General features: G+C 47.6%; 1 protein-coding gene across 1 annotated transcript in view; it reads right to left on the bottom strand.

Annotated features, from left to right (window-relative positions):
* Positions 1–1,173: 1,173 nt before the first annotated feature.
* LOC137327765 (deformed epidermal autoregulatory factor 1 homolog) overlaps positions 1,174–19,347 on the bottom strand; it is a 208,444-nt gene continuing 190,270 nt past the window's right edge. The window contains exon 14 of the mRNA XM_067993575.1: positions 1,174–1,778. Coding sequence (XP_067849676.1) covers positions 1,674–1,778 — 105 coding nt within the window. The 3' untranslated portion in view covers positions 1,174–1,673. The remainder of the gene's footprint in view (positions 1,779–19,347) is intronic.

Here is a 19,347-nt window from a genome sequence, read left to right on the forward strand (position 1 = left end):
CACCCAGTGCCTCCAACACAGGGGCCAGCCCCCACTCACCCAGTGCCCCCAACACAGGGGCCAGCCCCCACGCTCACCCAGTGCCCCCAACACAAGGCCAGCCCCCCCAACTCACCCAGTGCCCCCAACAAAAGGCCAGCCCCCACCCTCACACAGTGCCCCCAGCATAGGGGCCAGCCCCCACCCTCACCAAGTGCCTCCAACACAAGGCCAGCCCCCACCCTCACCCAGTGCCCCCAACACAAGGCCAGCCCCCACCCTCACCCAGTGCCCCCAACACAAGGCCAGCCCCCACCCTCACCCAGTGCCCCCAACACAAGGGGCCAGCCCCCACCCTCACCCAGTGCCCCCAACACAAGGCCAGCCCCCACCCTCACCCAGTGCCCCCAGCACAAGGCCAGCCCCCACCCTCACCCATTGCCCCCAACACAAGGCCAGCCCCCACCCTCACCCAGTGCCCCCAACACAGGGGCCAGCCCCCACCCTCACCCAGTGCCCCCAACACAGGGGCCAGCCCCCACCCTCACCCAGTGCCCCCAACACAGGGGCCAGACCCCCCCTCACCCAGTGCCCCCGACACAGGGGCCAGACCCCCCCTCACCCAGTGCCCCCGACACAGGGGCCAGACCCCCCCTCACCCAGCGCCCTGACACAGGGGCCAGACCCCCCCTCACCCAGCGCCCTGACACAGGGGCCAGACCCCCCCTCACCCAGCGCCCTGACACAGGGGCCAGACCCCCCCTCACCCAGTGCCCCCGACACAGGGGCCAGACCCCCCCTCACCCAGCGCCCCCGACACAGGGGCCAGCCCCCCCCTCACCCAGCGCCCCCGACACAGGGGCCAGACCCCCCCTCACCCAGTGCCCCCGACACAGGGGCCAGCCCCCCCCTCACCCAGCGCCCCCGACACAGGGGCCAGCCCCCCCCTCACCCAGCGCCCCCGACACAGGGGCCAGACCCCCCCTCACCCAGTGCCCCCGACACAGGGGCCAGACCCCCCCTCACACAGTGCCCCCGACACAGGGGCCAGACCCCCCCTCACCCAGCGCCCTGACACAGGGGCCAGACCCCCCCCCTCACCCAATGCCCCGCTCTCCCTCACCCAGCGCCCCCAACACGTGCTAGAATCCCCTCGCCTCGCGCCCCCATGTCCCCCCCTCTCCTCATCTAGCGTCCCCGATCTCCCCGATATTTGCAGCAGGTGAGCAAGGCCCCTCAAGCATCACAAACCCGCTATCTGTGCCCTATGTGTGTCGTGCCAGTCAACGGGCAATAACTCGGAAGTTTGTAATCGGCTAAGGAACAGAAACAAAATACAGGACAATATAGAAATGGCCGAGTTATGACCAAAGGATCTGATTTGTTGGTCAGTTCCCTACATTTCTACAGGGCATTTTTTAGCAGTCAGATTTAGAGTCAGCCTTTTCCGATATCTGAGCTAACCGGTACCCAGAAGCTCACCCTGCTGCCTTGGCACAGGTCACTCGTTGAGAAGCCGGCTTCCACCTTCCCTCAGACCCCGGTGTATCCGAACGACGAACGATACAGCCTGCAGGGTAAGTACGTGCTTGGTGCCATCGCAGTCCGGATCTTCATCGAGCTGTGGATCAGCTGTACCACCCCATCGTCTCGCTCACATCGAGTCGGGTGCGTTTAATTCTCGGAGGGGACACTCAGACTTTGACTTTCTCTACGTCGACCTCTGTGACCTGCACCTCCTCTGCCTGCACGGTGAGGGCCGTGGGCTGTCCACACACATGCTGGTGATCCTTCCAGTCCTGGGAGAAAATTGATGCAAAGAAAAACCTTTTCAAAACAGCAACAAATCAATTGACACAATCAACATTCTGACAACTCGGTCTTGACTCTAGGAGAATCCCATTATTTCAGCTTTTATTACATTTCAAAGAATTACATAGAATGTACAGCACAGAAACAGGCCATTCGGCCCAACTGGTCTATCCCGGTGTTATTGCTCCGCACGAGCCTCCTCCCTCCCTACTTCATCTCACCCTATCAGCATATCCTTCTATTCCTTTCTCCCTCGTGTTTATCGAGCTTCCCCTTGAATGTTCCTACACTATTCGCCTCAACTACTCCTTGTGGGAGCGAGTTCCACATTCTCACCACTCTCCGGGTAAAGAAGTTTCTCCTGAATTCCCTATTGGATTTATTAGTGACTATCTTATATTCATGGTTCCCCACAAGTGGAAACATTTTCTCCATGTCTACCCTATCAAACCCTTTCATAATCTTAAAGACCTCGATCAGGTCACCCCTCAGTCGTCTCTTTTCTAGAGAAAAGAGCCCCAGCCTGTTCAATCTTTCCTGATAGGTGTAACCTCTCAGTTCTGGTATCATCCTAATAAAAATCTTTTTTGCACCTTCTCCAGTGCCTCTATATCCTTTCTATAATATGGAGACCAGAACTGTTCACAGTGCTCCAAGTGTGGTCTAACCAAGGATCTAAACAAGTTTAACATAACTTCACTGATTTTCAATTCTATCCCTCTAGAAATGACCCCCAGTGTTTGATTTATCGGATTAAAACAATTATTTAGTCTACGCTATTTAATAAAAAGTGCCTGCCACAATCTGAAAGTCAGAATTAAAGTCGAACAGGACTGTGTGGGTGAGACACAGACTGTTCATCTCCAGCTTTAATCCATTCCGAGGCGGCTGTGATCAGGGTAAGGGTCTCCCATGACATGAAGCTGGGGAATTTCACCATGGTTCCTGCTAGGCTTCGGCCCACAGCACAAAACTGTCTCCAGCTCAGCACTGACTGCCGATCTCACCAATTGACTGAGGAGAACTGGCATGAGAAATAGGAAAATGTCAGAATGAATTAGGGGATGGTCTTCTAAAGTTCAATCTATGGCACATTGACAGGACAGTGTAGAGGGAGCTTTACTCTGTATCTAACACTGTACCTGCCCTGGGAGTGTTTGATGGGACAGTGTAGAGGGAGCTTTACTCTGTATCTAACCCGTGCTGTACCTGCCCTGGGAGTGATTGATGGGACAGTGTAGAGGGAGCTTTACTCTGTATCTAACCCTGTACCTGCCCTGGGAGTGTTTGATGGGACAGTGTAGAGGGAGCTTTACTCTGTATCTAACCCTGTACCTGCCCTGGGAGTGTTTGATGGGACAGTGTAGAGGGAGCTTTACTCTGTATCTAACCCTGTACCTGCCCTGGGAGTGTTTGATGGGACAGTGTAGAGGGAGCTTTACTCTGTATCTAACCCTGTACCTGCCCTGGGAGTGTTTGATGGGACAGTGTGGAGGGAGCTTTACTCTGCATCTAACCCTGTACCTGCCCTGGGAGTGTTTGATGGGACAGTGTAGAGGGAGCTTTACTCTGTATCTAACCCTGTACCTGCCCTGGGAGTGTTTGATGGGACAGTGTAGAGGGAGCTTTACTCTGTATCTAACCCTGTACCTGCCCTGGGAGTGTTTGATGGGACAGTGTAGAGGGAGCTTTACTCTGTATCTAACCCTGTACCTGCCCTGGGAGTGTTTGATGGGACAGTGTGGAGGGAGCTTTACTCTGCATCTAACCCTGTACCTGCCCTGGGAGTGTTTGATGGGACAGTGTAGAGGGAGCTTTACTCTGTATCTAACCCTGTACCTGCCCTGGGAGTGTTTGATGGGACAGTGTAGAGGGAGCTTTAATCTGTATCTAACCCTGTACCTGCCCTGGGAGTGTTTGATGGGACAGTGCAGAGGGAGCTTTACTCTGTATCTAACCCTGTACCTGCCCTGGGAGTGTTTGATGAGACAGTATGGAGGGAGCTTTACTCTGTATCTAACCCTGTACCTGCCCTGGGAGTGTTTGATGGGACAGTGTAGAGGGAGCTTTACTCTGCATCTAACCCTGTACCTGCCCTGGGAGTGTTTGATGGGACAGTGCAGAGGGAGCTTTACTCTGTATCTAACCCTGTACCTGCCCTGGGAGTGTTTGATGGGACAGTGTAGAGGGAGCTTAACTCTGTATCTAACCCTGTACCTGCCCTGGGAGTGTTTGTTGGGACAGTGTAGAGGGAGCTTTACTCTGTATCTAACCCTGTACCTGCTCTGGGAGTGTTTGATGGGACAGTGTAGAGGGAGCTTTAATCTGTATCTAACCCTGTACCTGCCCTGGGAGTGTTTGATGGGACAGTGCAGAGGGAGCTTTACTCTGTATCTAACCCTGTACCTGCCCTGGGAGTGTTTGATGAGACAGTATGGAGGGAGCTTTACTCTGTATCTAACCCTGTACCTGCCCTGGGAGTGTTTGATGGGACAGTGTAGAGGGAGCTTTACTCTGCATCTAACCCTGTACCTGCCCTGGGAGTGTTTGATGGGACAGTGCAGAGGGAGCTTTACTCTGTATCTAACCCTGTACCTGCCCTGGGAGTGTTTGATGGGACAGTGTAGAGGGAGCTTAACTCTGTATCTAACCCTGTACCTGCCCTGGGAGTGTTTGTTGGGACAGTGTAGAGGGAGCTTTACTCTGTATCTAACCCTGTACCTGCCCTGGGAGTGTTTGTTGGGACAGTATAGAGGGAGCTTTACTCTGTATCTAACCCTGTACCTGCCCTGGGAGTGTTTGATGGGACAGTGTAGAGGGAGCTTTACTCTGTATCTAACCCGTGATGTACCTGCCCTGGGAGTGTTTGATGGGACATTGTAGAGGGAGCTTTACTCTGCATCTAACCCGTGATGTACCTGCCCTGGGAGTGTTTGATGGGACAGTGTAGAGGGAGCTTTACTCTGTATCTAACCCTGTACCTGCCCTGGGAGTGTTTGATGGGACAGTGTAGAGGGAGCTTTACTCTGTATCTAACCCGTGATGTACCTGCCCTGGGAGTGTTTGATGGGACAGTGCAGAGGGAGCTTTACTCTGTATCTAACCCGTGATGTACCTGACCCCGGGGTAACTGATGCTGACCCTGTGCTCCAAACCCCGTCACTGACAGAATCATAGAATCATAGAAGTTTACAACATGGAAACAGGCCCTTCGGCCCAACATGTCCATGTCGCCCAGTTTATACCACTAAGCTAGTCCCAATTGCCTGCACTTGGCCCATATCCCTCTATACCCATCTTACCCATGTAACTGTCCAAATGCTTTTTAAAAGACAAAATTGTACCCGCCTCTACTACTGACTCTGGCAGCTCGTTCCAGACACTCACCACCCTTTGAGTGAAAAAATTGCCCCTCTGGACCCTTTTGGATCTCTCCCCTCTCACCTTAAATCTATGCCCCCTCGTTATAGACTCCCCTACCTTTGGGAAAAGATTTTGACTATCTACCTTATCTATGCCCCTCATTATTTTATAGACTTCTATAAGATCACCCCTAAACCTCCTACTCTCCAGGGAAAAAAGTCTCAGTCTATCCAACCTCTCCCTATAAGTCAAACCATCAAGTCCCGGTAACATCTTAGTAAATCTTTTCTGCACTCTTTCTAGTTTAATAATATCCTTTCTATAATAGGGTGACCAGAACTGTACACAGTATTCCAAGTGTGGCCTTACTAATGACTTGTACAACTTCAACAAGACATCCCAACTCCTGTATTCAATGTTCTGACCAATGAAACCAAGCATGCTGAATGCCTTCTTCACCACCCTATCCACCTGTGACTCCACTTTCAAGGAGCTATGAACCTGTACTCCTAGATCTCTTTGTTCGATAACTCTCCCCAACGCCCTACCATTAACGGAGTAGGTCCTGGCCCCATTCGATCTACCAAAATGCATCACCTCACATTTATCTGAATTAAACTCCATCTGCCATTCATCGGCCCACTGGCCCAATTGATCAAGATCCCGTTGCAATCCTAGATAACCTTCTTCACTGTCCACAATGCCACCAATCTTGGTGTCATCTGCAAACTTACTAACCATGCCTCCTAAATTCTCATCCAAATCATTAATATAAATAACAAATAACAGCGGACCCAGCACCGATCCCTGAGGCACACCGCTGGTCACAGGCCTCCAATTTGAAAAATAACCCTCTACAACCACCCTCTGTCTTCAGTCGTCAATCCAATTTTGTATCCAATTGGCTACCTCACCTTGGATCCCATGAGATTTAACCTTATGTAACAACCTACCATGCGGTACCTTGTCAAAGGCTTTGCTGAAGTCCATGTAGACCACGTCTACTGCACAGCCCTCATCTATCTTCTTGGTTACCCCTTCAAAAAACTCAATCAAATTCGTGAGACATGATTTTCCTCTCACAAAACCATGCTGACTGTTCCTAATCAGTCCCTGCCTCTCCAAATGCCTGTAGATCCTGTCTCTCAGAATACCCTCTAACAACTTGCCCACTACAGATGTCAGGCTCACCGGTCTGTAGTTCCCAGGCTTTTCCCTGCCGCCCTTCTTAAACAAAGGCACATTTGCTACCCTCCAATCTTCAGGCACCTCACCTGCAGCTGTCGATGATTCAAATATCTCTAATAGGGGACCCGCAATTTCCTCCCTAACCTCCCATAACGTCCTGGGATACATTTCATCAGGTCCCGGAGATTTATCTACCTTGATGCGCGTTAAGACTTCCAGCACCTCCCTCTCTGTAATATGTACACTCCTCAAGACATCACTATTTATTTCCCCAAGTTCCTTAACATCCATGCCTTTCTCAACCGTAAATACCGATGTGAAATATTCATTTAGGATCTCACCCATCTCTTGTGGTTCCGCACATAGATGACCTTGTTGATCCTTAAGAGGCCCTACTCTCTCCCTAGTTACTCTTTTGCTCTTTATGTATTTGTAGAAGCTCTTTGGATTCTCCTTTGCCTTATCTGCCAAAGCAATCTCATGTCCACTTTTTGCCCTCCTGATTTCTCTCTTAACTCTACTCCGGCAATCTCTATACTCTTCAAGGGATCCACTTGATCCCAGCTGTCTATGCATGTCATATGCCTCCTTCTTCTTTTTGACTAGGGCCTCAATCTCCCGAGTCATCCAAGGTTCCCTACTTCTACCAGCCTTGCCCTTCACTTTATAAGGAATGTGCTTACCCTGAACCCTGGTTAACACACTTTTGAAAGCCTCCCACTTACCAGACGTCCCTTTGCCTGCCAACAGACTCTCCCAATCAACTTCTGAAAGTTCCTGTCTAATACCATCAAAATTGGCCTTTCCCCAATTTAGAATTTTAACTTTTGGGCCAGACCTATCATTCTCCATAGCTATCTTAAATCTAATGGAATTATGATCACTGGTCCCAAAGTGATCCCTCACTAACACTTCTGTCACCTGCCCTTCCTTATTTCCCAAGAGGAGGTCAAGTTTTGCCCCCTCTCTAGTCGGGCCATCCACATACTGAATGAGAAATTCCTCCTGAACACACTCAACAAATTTCTCTCCATCCAAGCCCCTAATGCTATGGCTGTCCCAGTCAATGTTGGGAAAGTTAAAGTCCCCTACTATTACCACCCAGAGTCGCCTTGATGAGCAGAAAATAAAAAGGAATGTCTACACTCTGCCTGACAAGAGTCTGACATTTGCAGACGTCAGTTTTCTTATCAAAACTCCCTTCGCTTAAACAGTGCAGCACCAATCAACACCAGGTAAAGTCACCGTAATGTTTGTTGGAATATAGGCAAACTTACAAAGTATCAGCCGTGGCTCAGTGTGGAGCACTCTCACCTCAGAAGGTTGTAGGTTCAAGCCCCACTCCAGAGACTCGAGCACATAATCCAGGCGGACACTCACAGCGCAGTACTGAGGGAGGGCTGCACTGTCGGAGGGTCAGTACTGAGGGAGCGCTGCACTGTCGGAGGGTCAGTACTGAGGGAGCGCTGCACTGTCGGAGGGTCAGTACTGAGGGAGGGCTGCACTGTCGGAGGGTCAGTACTGAGGGAGCGCTGCACTGTCGGAGGGTCAGTACTGAGGGAGCGCTGCACTGTCGGAGGGTCAGTACTGAGGGAGGGCTGCACTGTCGGAGGGTCAGTACTGAGGGAGCGCTGCACTGTCGGAGGGTCAGTACTGAGGGAGCGCTGCACTGTCGGAGGGTCAGTACTGAGGGAGTGCTGCACTGTCGGAGGGTCAGTACTGAGGGAGCGCTGCACTGTCGGAGGGTCAGTACTGAGGGAGCGCTGCACTGTCGGAGGGTCTGTACTGAGGGAGCGCTGCACTGTCAGAGGGTCAGTACTGAGGGAGCGCTGCACTGTCGGAGGGTCAGTACTGAGGGAGCGCTGCACTGTCGGAGGGTCAGTACTGAGGGAGCGCTGCACTGTCGGAGGGTCAGTACCGAGGCAGCACTGCACTGTCGGAGGGTCAGTACTGAGGGGGTGCTGCACTGTCGGAGGGTCAGTACTGAGGGAGCGCTGCACTGTCGGAGGGTCAGTACTGGGGGAGCGCTGCACTGTCGGAGGGTCAGTACTGAGGGAGCGCTGCACTGTTGGAGGGTCAGTACTGAGGGAATGCTGCACTGTCAGAGGTGCTGTCTTGTGGATGAGATATTAAACCGAGGCTCCGTCTGCCCTCTGTGGTGGACATAAAAGATCCCATGGCACTATTCGAAGAACAGGGGAGTTCTCCCCGGTGTCCTGGACAATATTTATCCCTCAACCAACATCACTAAAGTAGATAAAGTGGTCTTTCATCTCAACAACAGCAACTTGCATTTATATAAACAATCTTACAACACCAAGTTATAGTCCAACAATTTTATTTGAAAATCACAAGCTTTCGGAGGCTTCCTCCTTCGTCAGGTGAGTGTCAGGAAATCCTTGAACGTTTCACATTTATATTCAGAGAACAATACCTGGTGATTGCAGATAATCATTCCAACTGCCCGTTGTCAAGGCAATCAAAGTGTTCAGACAGAGAGGTGTTACCTACAGGACCACCGAATATACAAACGGCCAGAACACAAAACAGAGAGAGAGAGGGAGAAACATCCGAAAGGAAGAGAAAGACAGAAAATGACCCGTTGAATTAAAAACAGATAACTTTTATTCGCTGGTGGGGTTACGTGTAGCGCGACATGAACCCAAGATCCCGGTTGAGGCCGTCCTCATGGGTGCGGAACTTGGCTATCAATTTCTGCACGACGATTTTGCGTTGTCGTGTGTCTCAAAGGCCGCCTTGGAGTACGCTTACCCGAAGATCGGTGGCTGAATGTCCTTGACTGCTGAAGTGTTCCCCGACTGGGAGGGAACCCTCCTGTCTGGCGATTGTTGCGCGGTGTCCGTTCATCCGTTGTCGCAGTGTCTGCATGGTCTCGCCAATGTACCATGCTCTGGGGCATCCTTTCCTGCAACGTATGAGGTAGACAACATTGGCCGAGTCACAGGAGTATGAACCATGTACCTGGTGGGTGCTGTCCTCTCGTGTGATGGTGGTATCTGTGTCGATGATCTGGCATGTCTTGCAGAGGTTGCCGTGGCAGGGTTGTGTGGTGTCGTGGACGCTGTTCTCCTGAAAGCTGGGTAATTTGCTGCGAACGATGGTCTGTTTGAGGTTGGGTGGCTGTTTAAAGGCGAGTAGTGGCGGTGTGGGGATGGCCTTAGCGAGGTGTTCGTCATCATTGATGACATGTTGAAGGCTGCAGAGAACGTGGCGTAGTTCGTCGATGACGACGAACACCTCGCTAAGGCCATCCCCACACCTCCACTACTCGCCTTTAAACAGCCACCCAACCTCAAACAGACCATCGTTCGCAGCAAATTACCCAGCTTTCAGGAGAACAGCGTCCACGACACCACACAACCCTGCCACGGCAACCTCTGCAAGACATGCCAGATCATCGACACAGATACCACCATCACACGAGAGGACACCACCCACCAGGTACATGGTTCATACTCCTGTGACTCGGCCAACGTTGTCTACCTCATACGTTGCAGGAAAGGATGCCCCGGAGCATGGTACATTGGCGAGACCATGCAGACACTGCGACAACGGATGAACGGACACCGCGCAACAATCGCCAGACAGGAGGGTTCCCTCCCAGTCGGGGAACACTTCAGCAGTCAAGGACATTAAGCCACCGATCTTCGGGTAAGCGTACTCCAAGGCGGCCTTTGAGACACACGACAACGCAAAATCGTCGAGCAGAAATTGATAGCCAAGTTCCGCACCCATGAGGACGGCCTCAACCGGGATCTTGGGTTCATGTCGCGCTACACGTAACCCCACCAGCGAATAAAAGTTATCTGTTTTTAATTCAACGGGTCATTTTCTGTCTTTCTCTTCCTTTCGGATGTTTCTCCCTCTCTCTCTCTGTTTTGTGTTCTGGCCGTTTGTATATTCGGTGGTCCTGTAGGTAACACCTCTCTGTCTGAACACTTTGATTGCCTTGACAACGGGCAGTTGGAAAGATTATCTGTAATCACCAGGTATTGTTCTCTGACTATAAATGCGAAACGTTCAAGGAATCCCACACTCACCTGACGAAGGAGGAAGCCTCTGAAAGCTTGTGATTTTCAAATAAAATTGTTGGTGTTCTAAGATTGTTCACATTTGTCAACCCCAGTCCATCACCGGCATCTCCACATCATGGCTGCATTTATATAGCGCCTTTGACGTAGAAAATCGTCCCACAGCACTTCACAGGAACGTAATCAACAAATGGACAGCGAGCGAAAGGAGACATTAGGAGTGGTGCCCAAAAGTTTGGTGAAAGAGATGGGTTTTAAGGAGGTAATTCCAGAGCGAGGGGTTTAGGTGGCTGAAGGCACGGCTGCCAATGGTGACGGGGGGGGTGCACAGAAGGCCGGAATCAGAGGAACGGAGAGTTTGGCAGCAGCTGTCGAGCTGGAGGAGGTTACAGAGATAGGGAGGGGCAGGGCCGCGAGGATGAGAATTTTAAATTTGAGCAGAAGTGGGTAATCAGAGTCCCAGGGGATTACAAGGCTGATGGGCAGGGAGCAATGGGCGTCATGTGGACCAGTTACACCAGGACTGAATGAGACAGGCTCGATGGTCCAGCCGCTCCTTCTCTGTCCTTTTTTGTTTGTTTGTAAATAGAATCATAGAATGATAAAGCACAGAAGGAGGCCATTCAGCCCATCATGTCTGGGCCGGCACTCTGAATCAGCTGTACAATTAGTCCCAAACCACCTGCTCTTTCCCCATAGTCCTGGAAAATTTTTCCTCTGAGTATTTAACCATTTCCCTTCTGAAAGTTATTATTGAATCTGCTTCCACCACCCTTTCAAGCAGTGCATTCCAGATCAGAACAACTCGCCGCGTTAAAAAAAAAATTCTCATCTCACCTCCGGTTCTTTTGCCGATCACCTTAAATCTGTGTCCTCTGGTTACCGGCCCTTCTGCCACTGGAAACAGTTTCTCCTTATTTACTCTGTCAAAACCCCTCATGATTTTGAACACCAAACACATCAAATCTCCCCTTAACCTTCTCTGTTTCTCCAGTCTCTCCACATAACTGAAGTCACTCATCCCTGGATCCATTCAAATAAATCTCCTCTGCACCCTCTCTAAGGCCTTGACATCCTTCCATATAAATTCAAGTCCTTTTGTTCAATATAAATGCGAGTCTTTCTATATGAATGCGAGTCTTTCTTTCCATATAAATGCGAGTCTTTCTTTCCATATAAATGCGAGTCTTTCCTTCTATATAAATGCGAGTCTTTCATTGAATCATAGAAAATAGGAGCAAGAGTAGGCCACGATCTTATTGAATGGCGGAGCAGGCTCGAGGGGCCGATTGGCCTACTCCTGCTCCAATTTCTTATGTTCTTATTCGGCCCTTCGGGCCTGCTCCCCCATTCAAAATGATCATGGCTGATCGTCTAACTCAGTACCCTGTTCCCGCTTTTTCCCCATATCCCTTGATCCCTTTAGCATTAAGAAATATATCTATCTCCTTCTTGAATATATTTAATATGACTTGGCCTCCACTGCCTTCTGTGGTAGAGAATTCCACAGGTTCACCACCCTCTGAGTGAAGAAATTTCTCCTCATCTCGGTTCTGAATGGCATACCCCGTATCCTGAGACTGTGACCCCTGGTTCTGGACTCCCCAGCCATCGGGAACATCCTCCCTGCATCTAGTCTGTCTAGTCCTGTGAGAATTTTATATGTTTCGATGAGATTATCTCTCGTTCGTCTAAACTCTAGTGAATATAGGCCTAGTCGACCCAATCTCTCCTCATACGTCAGTCCTGCCATCCCAGGAACCAGTCTGGTAAACCTTCGTTGCACTCCCTCCATGGCAAGGACATCCTTCCTCAGATAAGCAGACCAAAACTGTACACAATACCCCAGATGTGGTCTCACCAAGGCCCTGTATAACTGCAGTAAGACATCCCTGCTCCTGTACTCAAATCCTCTTGCAATGAACACCAACATACCATTCGCCTTCCTAACTGCTTGCTGCACCTGAATGCTCACTTTCAGCGACTGGTGTACAAGGACACCCAGGTCTCGTTGCACCTCCCTTTTTCCCAATCTATCACCATTCAGATAATAATCTGTCTTTCTGTTTTTACAACCAAAGTGGATAACCTCAAATTTATCCACGTTATACTGCATCTGCCATGTTCTTGCCCACTCACCCAACTTGTCTAAATCACATTGGAGCCTCTTTGCATCCTCCTCACAGCTCACATTCCACCCCAGCTTTGTGTTGTCTGCAAACTTGGAAATGTTACATTCAGTTCCCTCATCCAAATCACTGATATATATTGTGAATAGCTGGGGCCCAAGCACTGATCCCTGCGGTACCCCACAAGTCACTGCCTGCCACCCGGAAAAAGACCCGTTTATTCCTACTCTCTGTTTCCTGTCTGTCAACCAATTCTCAATCCATTTAGAAAGTACCCTGTTCTATCCTTTTTTGATCCAAAGTGGATGACCTCACATTTGTCTACATTGAATTCCATTTGCCACAGTTTTGCCCATTCACCTAATCTATCAATATCGCTTTATAATTTTATGTTTTCATCTACACTGCTTACAATGCCACCAATCTTTGTGTCATCGGCAAACTTAGATATGAGACTTTCTATGCCTTCATCTAAGTCGTTAATAAATATTGTGAATAATTGAGGCCCCAAGACAGATCCCTGCGGGACTCCACTAGTCACATCCTGCCAATGTGAGTACCTTCCCATTATCCCTACTCTCTGTCGCCTTTCGCTCAGCCAACTTCCGAACCAATTCCATACTTTTCACTCGATTCTATGGGCTTCTATCTTAGCTAACAGTCTCTTATGTGGGACCTTATCAAATGCCTTCTGGAAGTCCATATAAATAACATCCATTGACATTCCCCTGGCCACGACTTTAGTCACCTCTTCAAAAAATTTAATTGGGTTTGTCAGGCACGACCTACCTTTCACAAATCCGTGCTGGCTCTCCCTGATTTGCTGAAAATTCTCGAGGTGTTCAGTCACCCTATCCTCAATTATAGACTCCAGCATTTTCCCCACAACAGATGTTAGGCGAACTGGTCTATAATTCCCTGGTTTCCCTCTTTCCCCTTTCTTAAAAAACGGAGTGACATGTGCAATTTTCCAATCAAGAGGGACAGTTCCTGAATCTAGAGAACTTTGAAAGATCGATATAAATGCGAGTCTTTCTTTCTGAATAAATGCGAGTCTTTATAAATTCACTTCTTTCTCTCTATAAACTCATGTCTTTCTTTCTTTCTGAATTCACTTCTTTCTTTCTCTGTGAATGCGAGTCTTTCTCTGTGAATGCGAGTCTTTCTTTCTCTGTGAATGCGAGTGTTTCTTTCTCTGTGAATGCGAGTCTGTCTTTCTCTGTGAATGCGAGTCTGTCTTTCACTGTGAATGCGAGTCTTTCTTTCTCTGTGAATGCGAGTCTTTCTTTCTCTGTGAATGCGAGTCTGTCTTTCTCTATGAATGCGAGTCTTTCTTTCTCTATGAATGCGAGTCTTTCTTTCTCTGTGAATGCGAGTCTTTCTTTCTCTATGAATGCGAGTCTTTCTTTCTCTATGAATGCGAGTCTTTCTTTCTCTGTGAATGCGAGTCTGTCTTTCTCTATGAATGCGAGTCTGTCTTTCTCTGTGAATGCGAGTCTGTCTTTCTCTGTGAATGCGAGTCTGTCTTTCTCTGTGAATGCGAGACTTTCTTTCTCTCTGAATGCGAGTCTTTCTTTCTCTGTGAATGCGAGTCTGTCTTTCTCTGTGAATGCGAGTCTTTCTTTCTCTGTGAATGCGAGTCTTTCTTTCTCTATGAATGCGAGTCTTTCTTTCTCTGTGAATGCGAGTCTGTCTTTCTCTGTGAATGCGAGTCTTTCTTTCTCTGTGAATACGAGTCTGTCTTTCTCTGTGAATGCGAGTCTGTCTTTCTCTGTGAATGCGAGTCTGTTTTTCTCTATGAATGCGAGTCTTTCTTTCTCTGTGAATGCGAGTCTGTCTTTCTCTGTGAATGCGAGTCTTTCTTTCTCTGTGAATGCGAGTCTTTCTTTCTCTGTGAATGCGAGTCTGTCTTTCTCTGTGAATGCGAGTCTTTCTTTCTCTCTGAATACGAGTCTTTCTTTCTCTGTGAATGCGAGTCTGTCTTTCTCTGTGAATGCGAGTCTGTCTTTCTCTGTAAATGCGAGTCTTTCTTTCTCTGTGAATGCGAGTCTTTCTTTCTCTGTGAATGCGAGTCTGTCTTTCTCTGTGAATGCGAGTCTTTCTTTCTCTGTGAATGCGAGTCTTTCTTTCTCTATGAATGCGAGGCTTTCTTTCTCTGTGAATGCGAGTCTGTCTTTCTCTGTGAATGCGAGTCTGTCTTTCTCTGTGAATGCGAGTCTGTCTTTCTCTGTGAATGCGAGTCTGTCTTTCTCTCTGAATACGAGTCTTTCTTTCTCTGTGAATGAGAGTCTTTCTTTCTCTGTGAATGTGAGTCTTTCTTTCTCTCTGAATACGAGTCTTTCTTTCTCTGTGAATGCGAGTCTTTCTTTCTCTGTGAATGCGAGTCTGTCTTTCTCTGTGAATGCGAGTCTGTCTTTCTCTGTGAATGCGAGTCTGTCTTTCTCTGTGAATGCGAGTCTGTCTTTCTCTGTGAATGCGAGTCTTTCTTTCTCTGTGAATGCGAGTCTTTCTTTCTCTATGAATGCGAGTCTGTCTTTCTCTCTGAATGCGAGTCTGTCTTTCTCTGTGAATGCGAGTCTGTCTTTCTCTGTGAATGTGAGTCTTTCTTTCTCTGTGAATGCGAGTCTGTCTTTCTCTGTGAATGCGAGTCTGTCTTTCTCTATGAATGCGAGTCTTTCTTTCTCTCTGAATACGAGTCTTTCTTTCTCTGTGAATGCGAGTCTGTCTTTCTCTGTGAATGCGAGTCTGTCTTTCGCTGTGAATGCGAGTCTTTCTTTCTCTGTGAATGCGAGTCTGTCTTTCTCTGTGAATGCGAGTCTTTCTTTCTCTGTGAATGCGAGTCTTTCTTTTTCTCTGAATACGAGTCTTTCTTTCTCTGTGAATGCGAGTCTGTCTTTCTCTGTGAATGCGAGTCTGTCTTTCTCTGTGAATGCGAGTCTTTCTTTCTCTATGAATGAGAGTCTGTCTTTCTCTATGAATGCGAGTCTGTCTTTCTCTGTGAATGCGAGTCTTTCTTTCTCTCTGAATGCGAGTCTGTCTTTCTCTATGAATGCGAGTCTGTCTTTCTCTGTGAATGCGAGTCTTTCTTTCTCAATGAATGCGAGTCTGTCTTTCTCTGTGAATGCGAGTCTTTCTTTCTCAATGAATGCGAGTCTGTCTTTCTCTGTGAATGCGAGTCTGTCTTTCTCTATGAATGCGAGTCTGTCTTTCTCTGTGAATGCGAGTCTTTCTTTCTCAATGAATGCGAGTCTGTCTTTCTCTGTGAATGCGAGTCTTTCTTTCTCTCTGAATGCGAGTCTGTCTTTCTCTGTGAATGCGAGTCTGTCTTTCTCTGTGAATGCGAGTCTGTCTTTCTCTCTGAATGCGAGTCTGTCTTTCTCTGTGAATGCGAGTCTGTCTTTCTCTGTGAATGCGAGTCTGTCTTTCTCTGTGAATGCGAGTCTGTCTTTCTCTGTGAATGCGAGTCTTTCTTTCTCTGTGAATGCGAGTCTGTCTTTCTCTATGAATGCGAGTCTGTCTTTCTCTATGAATGCGAGTCTTTCTTTCTCTCTGAATGCGAGTCTGACTTTCTCTATGAATGCGAGTCTGTCTTTCTCTGTGAATGCGAGTCTTTCTTTCTCAATGAATGCGAGTCTGTCTTTCTCTGTGAATGCGAGTCTTTCTCAATGAATGCGAGTCTGTCTTTCTCTGTGAATGCGAGTCTTTCTCCATGAATGAGAGTCTTTCTCTCTCGATGAATGCGAGTCTTTCTCGATGAATGCGAGTCTGTCTTTCTCTGTGAATGCGAGTCTTTCTTTCTCTGTGAATGCGAGTCTGTCTTTCTCTGTGAATGCGAGTCTTTCTTTCTCAATGAATGCGAGTCTGTCTTTCTCTGTGAATGCGAGTCTTTCTTTCTCTGTGAATGAGAGTCTTTCTTTCTCTGTGAATGCGAGTCTTTCTTTCTCTCTGAATACGAGTCTGTCTTTCTCTGTGAATGCGAGTCTGTCTTTCTCTCTGAATACGAGTCTGTCTTTCTCTGTGAATGCGAGTCTTTCTTTCGCTGTGAATGCGAGTCTTTCTTTCTCTATGAATGCGAGTCTTTCTTTCTCTCTGAATACGAGTCTGTCTTTCTCTATGAATGCGAGTCTTTCTTTCTCTCTGAATACGAGTCTTTCTTTCTCTCTGAATACGAGTCTGTCTTTCTCTGTGAATGCGAGTCTGTCTTTCTCTGTGAATGCGAGTCTTTCTTTCGCTGTGAATGCGAGTCTTTCTTTCTCTATGAATGCGAGTCTTTCTTTCTCTATGAATGCGAGTCTTTCTTTCTCTATGAATGCGAGTCTTTCTTTCTCTATGAATGCGAGTCTTTCTTTCTCTGTGAATGCGAGTCTTTCTTTCTCTGTGAATGCGAGTCTTTCTTTCTCTGTGAATGCGAGTCTTTCTTTCTCTATGAATGCGAGTCTTTCTTTCTCTGTGAATGCGAGTCTTTCTTTCTCTATGAATGCGAGTCTTTCTTTCTCTATGAATGCGAGTCTTTCTTTCTCTATGAATGCGAGTCTTTCTTTCTCTATGAATGCGAGTCTTTCTTTCTCTATGAATCCGAGTCTTTCTTTCTCTATGAATGCGAGTCTTTCTTTCTCTGTGAATGCGAGTCTTTCTTTCTCTATGAATGCGAGTCTTTCTTTCTCTATGAATGCGAGTCTTTCTTTCTCTGTGAATGCGAGTCTTTCTTTCTCTATGAATGCGAGTCTTTCTTTCTCTATGAATGCGAGTCTTTCTTTCTCTGTGAATGCGAGTCTTTCTTTCTCTGTGAATGCGAGTCTTTCTTTCTCTATGAATGCGAGTCTTTCTTTCTCTATGAATGCGAGTCTTTCTTTCTCTGTGAATGCGAGTCTTTCTTTCTCTATGAATGCGAGTCTTTCTTTCTCTATGAATGCGAGTCTTTCTTTCTCTGTGAATGCGAGTCTTTCTTTCTCTATGAATGCGAGTCTTTCTTTCTCTATGAATGCGAGTCTTTCTTTCTCTGTGAATGCGAGTCTGTCTTTCTCTATGAATGCGAGTCTTTCTTTCTCTGTGAATGCGAGTCTTTCTTTCTCTGTGAATGCGAGTCTTTCTTTCTCTATGAATGCGAGTCTTTCTTTCTCTATGAATGCGAGTCTTTCTTTCTCTATGAATGCGAGTCTTTCTTTCTCTATGAATGCGAGTCTGTCTTTCTCTGTGAATGCGAGTCTTTCTTTCTCTGTGAATGCGAGTCTTTCTTTCTCTATGAATGCGAGTCTTTCTTTCTCTATGAATGCGAGTCTTTCTTTCTCTATGAATGCGAGTCTTTCTTTCTCTATGAATGCGAGTCTTTCTTTCTCTCTGAATGCGAGTCTGTCTTTCTCTATGAATGCGAGTCTTTCTTTCTCTATGAATGCGAGTCTGTCTTTCTCTGTGAACGCGAGTCTTTCTTTCTCTGTGAACGCGAGTCTGTCTTTCTCTATGAATGCGAGTCTTTCTTTCTCTGTGAACGCGAGTCTTTCTTTCTCTGTGAACGCGAGTCTTTCTTTCTCTGTGAACGCGAGTCTGTCTTTCTCTATGAATGCGAGTCTTTCTTTCTCTGTGAATGCGAGTCTTTCTTTCTCTATGAATGCGAGTCTTTCTTTCTCTATGAATGCGAGTCTTTCTTTCTCTATGAATGCGAGTCTTTCTTTCTCTGTGAATACGAGTCTGTCTTTCTCTATGAATGCGAGTCTTTCTTTCTCTGTGAATGCGAGTCTGAATTTCTCTATGAATGCGAGTCTGTCTTTCTCTGTGAATGCGAGTCTTTCTTTCTCAATGAATGCGAGTCTGTCTTTCTCAATGAATGCGAGTCTGTCTTTCTCAATGAATGCGAGTCTGTCTTTCTCTGTGAATGCGAGTCTTTCTCCATGAATGAGAGTCTTTCTCTCTCGATTAATGCGAGTCTTTCTCTATGAATGCGAGTCTGTCTTTCTCTGTGAATGCGAGTCTTTCTTTCTCAATGAATGCGAGTCTGTCTTTCTCTGTGAATGCGAGTCTTTCTCTATGAATGAGAGTCTTTCTTTCTCTGTGAATGCGAGTCTTTCTTTCTCTGTGAATGCGAGTCTTTCTTTCTCTGTGAATGCGAGTCTTTCTTTCTCTGTGAATGCGAGTCTTTCTTTCTCTGTGAATGCGAGTCTTTATCTCTCTATGAATGCGAGTCTTTCTTTCTCTATGAATGCGAGTCTTTCTTTCTCTCTGAATGCGAGTCTTTCTTTCTCTGTGAATGCGAGTCTGTCTTTCTCTGTGAATGCGAGTCTTTATCTCTCTATGAATGCGAGTCTTTCTTTCTCTATGAATGCGAGTCTTTCTTTCTCTCTGAATGCGAGTCTTTCTTTCTCTGTGAATGCGAGTCTGTCTTTCTCTGTGAATGCGAGTCTTTCTTTCTCTGTGAATGCGAGTCTGTCTTTCTCTGTGAATGCGAGTCTTTCTTTCTCTATGAATGCGAGTCTGTCTTTCTCTGTGAATGCGAGACTTTCTTTCTCTCTGAATGCGAGTCTTTCTTTCTCTGTGAATGCGAGTCTTTCTTTCTCTATGCATGCGAGTCTTTCTTTCTCTGTGAATGCGAGTCTGTCTTTCTCTGTGAATGCGAGTCTGTCTTTCTCTGTGAATGCGAGTCTGTCTTTCTCTGTGAATGCGAGTCTGTCTTTCTCTGTGAATGCGAGTCTTTCTTTCTCTGTGAATGCGAGTCTGTCTTTCTCTGTGAATGCGAGTCTTTCTTTCTCTGTGAATGCGAGTCTTTCTTTCTCTGTGAATGCGAGTCTTTCTTTCTCTGTGAATGCGAGTCTGTCTTTCTCTGTGAATGCGAG

The sequence above is a fragment of the Heptranchias perlo genome, chromosome 12 (assembly GCF_035084215.1).
Source record: "Heptranchias perlo isolate sHepPer1 chromosome 12, sHepPer1.hap1, whole genome shotgun sequence".
In the NCBI taxonomy this organism is placed as follows: domain Eukaryota; kingdom Metazoa; phylum Chordata; class Chondrichthyes; order Hexanchiformes; family Hexanchidae; genus Heptranchias; species Heptranchias perlo.